General features: G+C 37.5%; 1 protein-coding gene across 1 annotated transcript; it reads right to left on the reverse strand.

Annotated features, from left to right (window-relative positions):
* Positions 1-889: 889 nt before the first annotated feature.
* On the reverse strand, positions 890-1,908 carry LOC118809236 (taste receptor type 2 member 114-like). Its single transcript, XM_036572368.1, is given in 2 exon segments — positions 890-1,105; positions 1,108-1,908. Coding segments are annotated over 2 exon segments (1,017 nt in total).
* Between the last annotated feature and the right edge of the window lie 666 nt (positions 1,909-2,574).

A 2,574-nucleotide genomic window follows, 5' to 3' on the forward strand; every position in this document is an offset into this window, starting at 1 on the left:
TCTCCTTTCATACCCAAGCACTAACTAATTAACTCTTAATTTTAACAACATTCAACAATATTCCTAGTCTTAAATTGCTAGGAAGCAATTTGTACTGCTTTCATTTAAATACAGGTCAAATTGGATTTACAAATCAATGCTTTCTGCAGTTTTTGCATTTCACATACTGCTCCAACATTTTTGGAATTGGGTTTATATTAACAGTCGTAGTATCGGTAGCATAAGTAAAAATCATAGTAGTAATACTGGTAATAGTCACATAGAGTAGTAATATAGAGCAGCAGCATGTATTTATTTGCATCCTGACAAAGAAAATGCAATTAAAGCCAGGGCTGAAATGACAATCAAGCTATGAATAAATATGTATATATCAAATATAATAAGCAGAACAAAAGGCTGTTCAGTTCTTTTTAACATTGATACAGATGGTGTTGTTGTACAGATTGCACAATGCAATCTTTACTTTGGGATCCTTTCCTAGAAAAATGTGTAACTGTAATACAAGCACAAATAATTAAAAAATGTAATTATGCTTGTATGCTTCTCTTTAACCTTTTTTTCATGTGAAATAAAAGGAAAATACACTATGTCCTAATTTCCATCATACAGAGTTTATCTTACCAGGAATGGTTAAAAGCACTTACTGAGAGTAAATGTACTTTTGTACACCAAAGCAAATTTAGTTGTAGCTGTCTGCTTAGAGAAATTTCTTGAGCTAGTTTCTCTGAGAGCATCAGGGAGATGACACTGATTCAGAGAAGTTGTAAACTGGAAGATTTGAAATAATTCATGTAAAATTACACAAGATCAGTTCAGTGGCACAGTTAAATTGCAGCAAAGCTCTTACACTATAAACTACACATACCTGAAGAAGTGATTACATGAAAGGTTACAAGCCCTTGTTAATTCTGACACAGCAGAAATTGAAGGTCTGCAGAAGTTTTTGCCAAACATGAACTACTCCCTGCCGGAACAGTGACTGACCAACCATCATGTTAATTGTTGTCCCAGAAGAGTACAGAGAGATGATGGTGCAGACGATATGTCCATTCCAATCCACATTAACTTCAGGGAATATATATAATTCAGAATTCCAAGTGTTATTGTCCAAAATGAGCAGAGGAAGTGAAGGAGCGCCTGTACTGTGATGCCTGTGATGGTCATCTTTATCTGTCTCTGGAGACGGGGCGAGACCAGGCCGCTCTCCTCCACGTTCTTCATGTGTCTCCACAGGTAGAGAACCACTGCACAGCTCGAGGCCAACATCACACACAGACTGAGCATATATAAGGCTAATGTAAACATGAAGCTCGCAAAGCATAGCATATAGTTTATCTGCAGGGAATTCCACAGTGCATCCTGTGTGTCATTTGTGAAATTATTTGCTAGATTCATACTGAACTGTACAGTATTATAAAAAACACCTACAGCCATTCCAAACAAACAGAAAATTTTGTTTAAGATCAAAGCAGAGTAGATTAAGGCTCGTATGTTCCTCTTAAACCAGACGAAGAATGAATGCTGTAAAGGAACAATCTGGCAGAAGTAAAACATGTTCTTCCAGTGGGAGGACATAACGATGGTCATCATGGTATATATCATAACAGTCAGAATCAAAGGGCATATAATATGTAACAGGTTTACATTTTTAATTATGTCTCTAAAAACAAACTCATTAAAAACAAACAAAAGGCTGCAGAAATGAATTGTAATGTTGCAGCCAATAAGTGAGCCCAGTAAAACCTTGAGGGGTTCTTTCAGCTGCTCTGCTCCTTGCTGTGGAACGACCATGCAGTAGACGAAAAAGATGTTGAAAAGAATGCTGACGGCAGAGAAAGGCACGTTTACTGAAGCGAAAGCTTCATCGGTCATTTCAACAGAGAAATGCCAAGAAGTATTAAGAACCATGCTGGAAATATCTTTCTGAAACAGCAGTGGCCAAAAGCGTGGCCTGATGTGCTGTTCTCAGATACAAAAGATTCAGATTCCTCCTTCTTATTTTAAAATTTCCTCAGAAAAAGCAAGAGGTTCTGCTCTCTTGCCATGGATTGGTGCTTCAGACGTGGCACTCCCCTCACACTGATAGAGTGTCACTCCTTTTTTGTTGGAGGGAGGGGAGCAGGATGAGCATGATAATGTCTAAAATCTTGATTACATATTCTAAGTACTCGTATCAGTTTATGAAAACTACATGTGCAGTGGTGTAGATATTTCTTTGCCTCTGTATTTACAATGTAAATCACGCTAAGACACTGGAGATTCTCAACTGCTTTCAATAGGCTGAAGCTTGGGCCCTGAAGCACAACACATTCACACCAACTTTATTTTCCCTGTTTATTCCACATCATGTTTTTCCCCACTGTATATTATCTTTCTCTACTTTTATCCAAGAATACAAAAGTCATAATTATTTATTATTATTATTATTATTCATTACACATTTAATAGTATCAGTAGTAGTAGTGCAGCCTTTTATGAACAACAAAATGGTCAGTCAGTCAGTCAGTCAGTCAGTTAAGTGACCCTTATTAGTCCCACAACAAGCCCTATCCAGGGCGCCGGGGGGCAGTTGGG

The sequence above is a fragment of the Colossoma macropomum genome, unplaced genomic scaffold, assembly GCF_904425465.1.
Source record: "Colossoma macropomum unplaced genomic scaffold, Colossoma_macropomum, whole genome shotgun sequence".
NCBI classification, from domain to species: domain Eukaryota; kingdom Metazoa; phylum Chordata; class Actinopteri; order Characiformes; family Serrasalmidae; genus Colossoma; species Colossoma macropomum.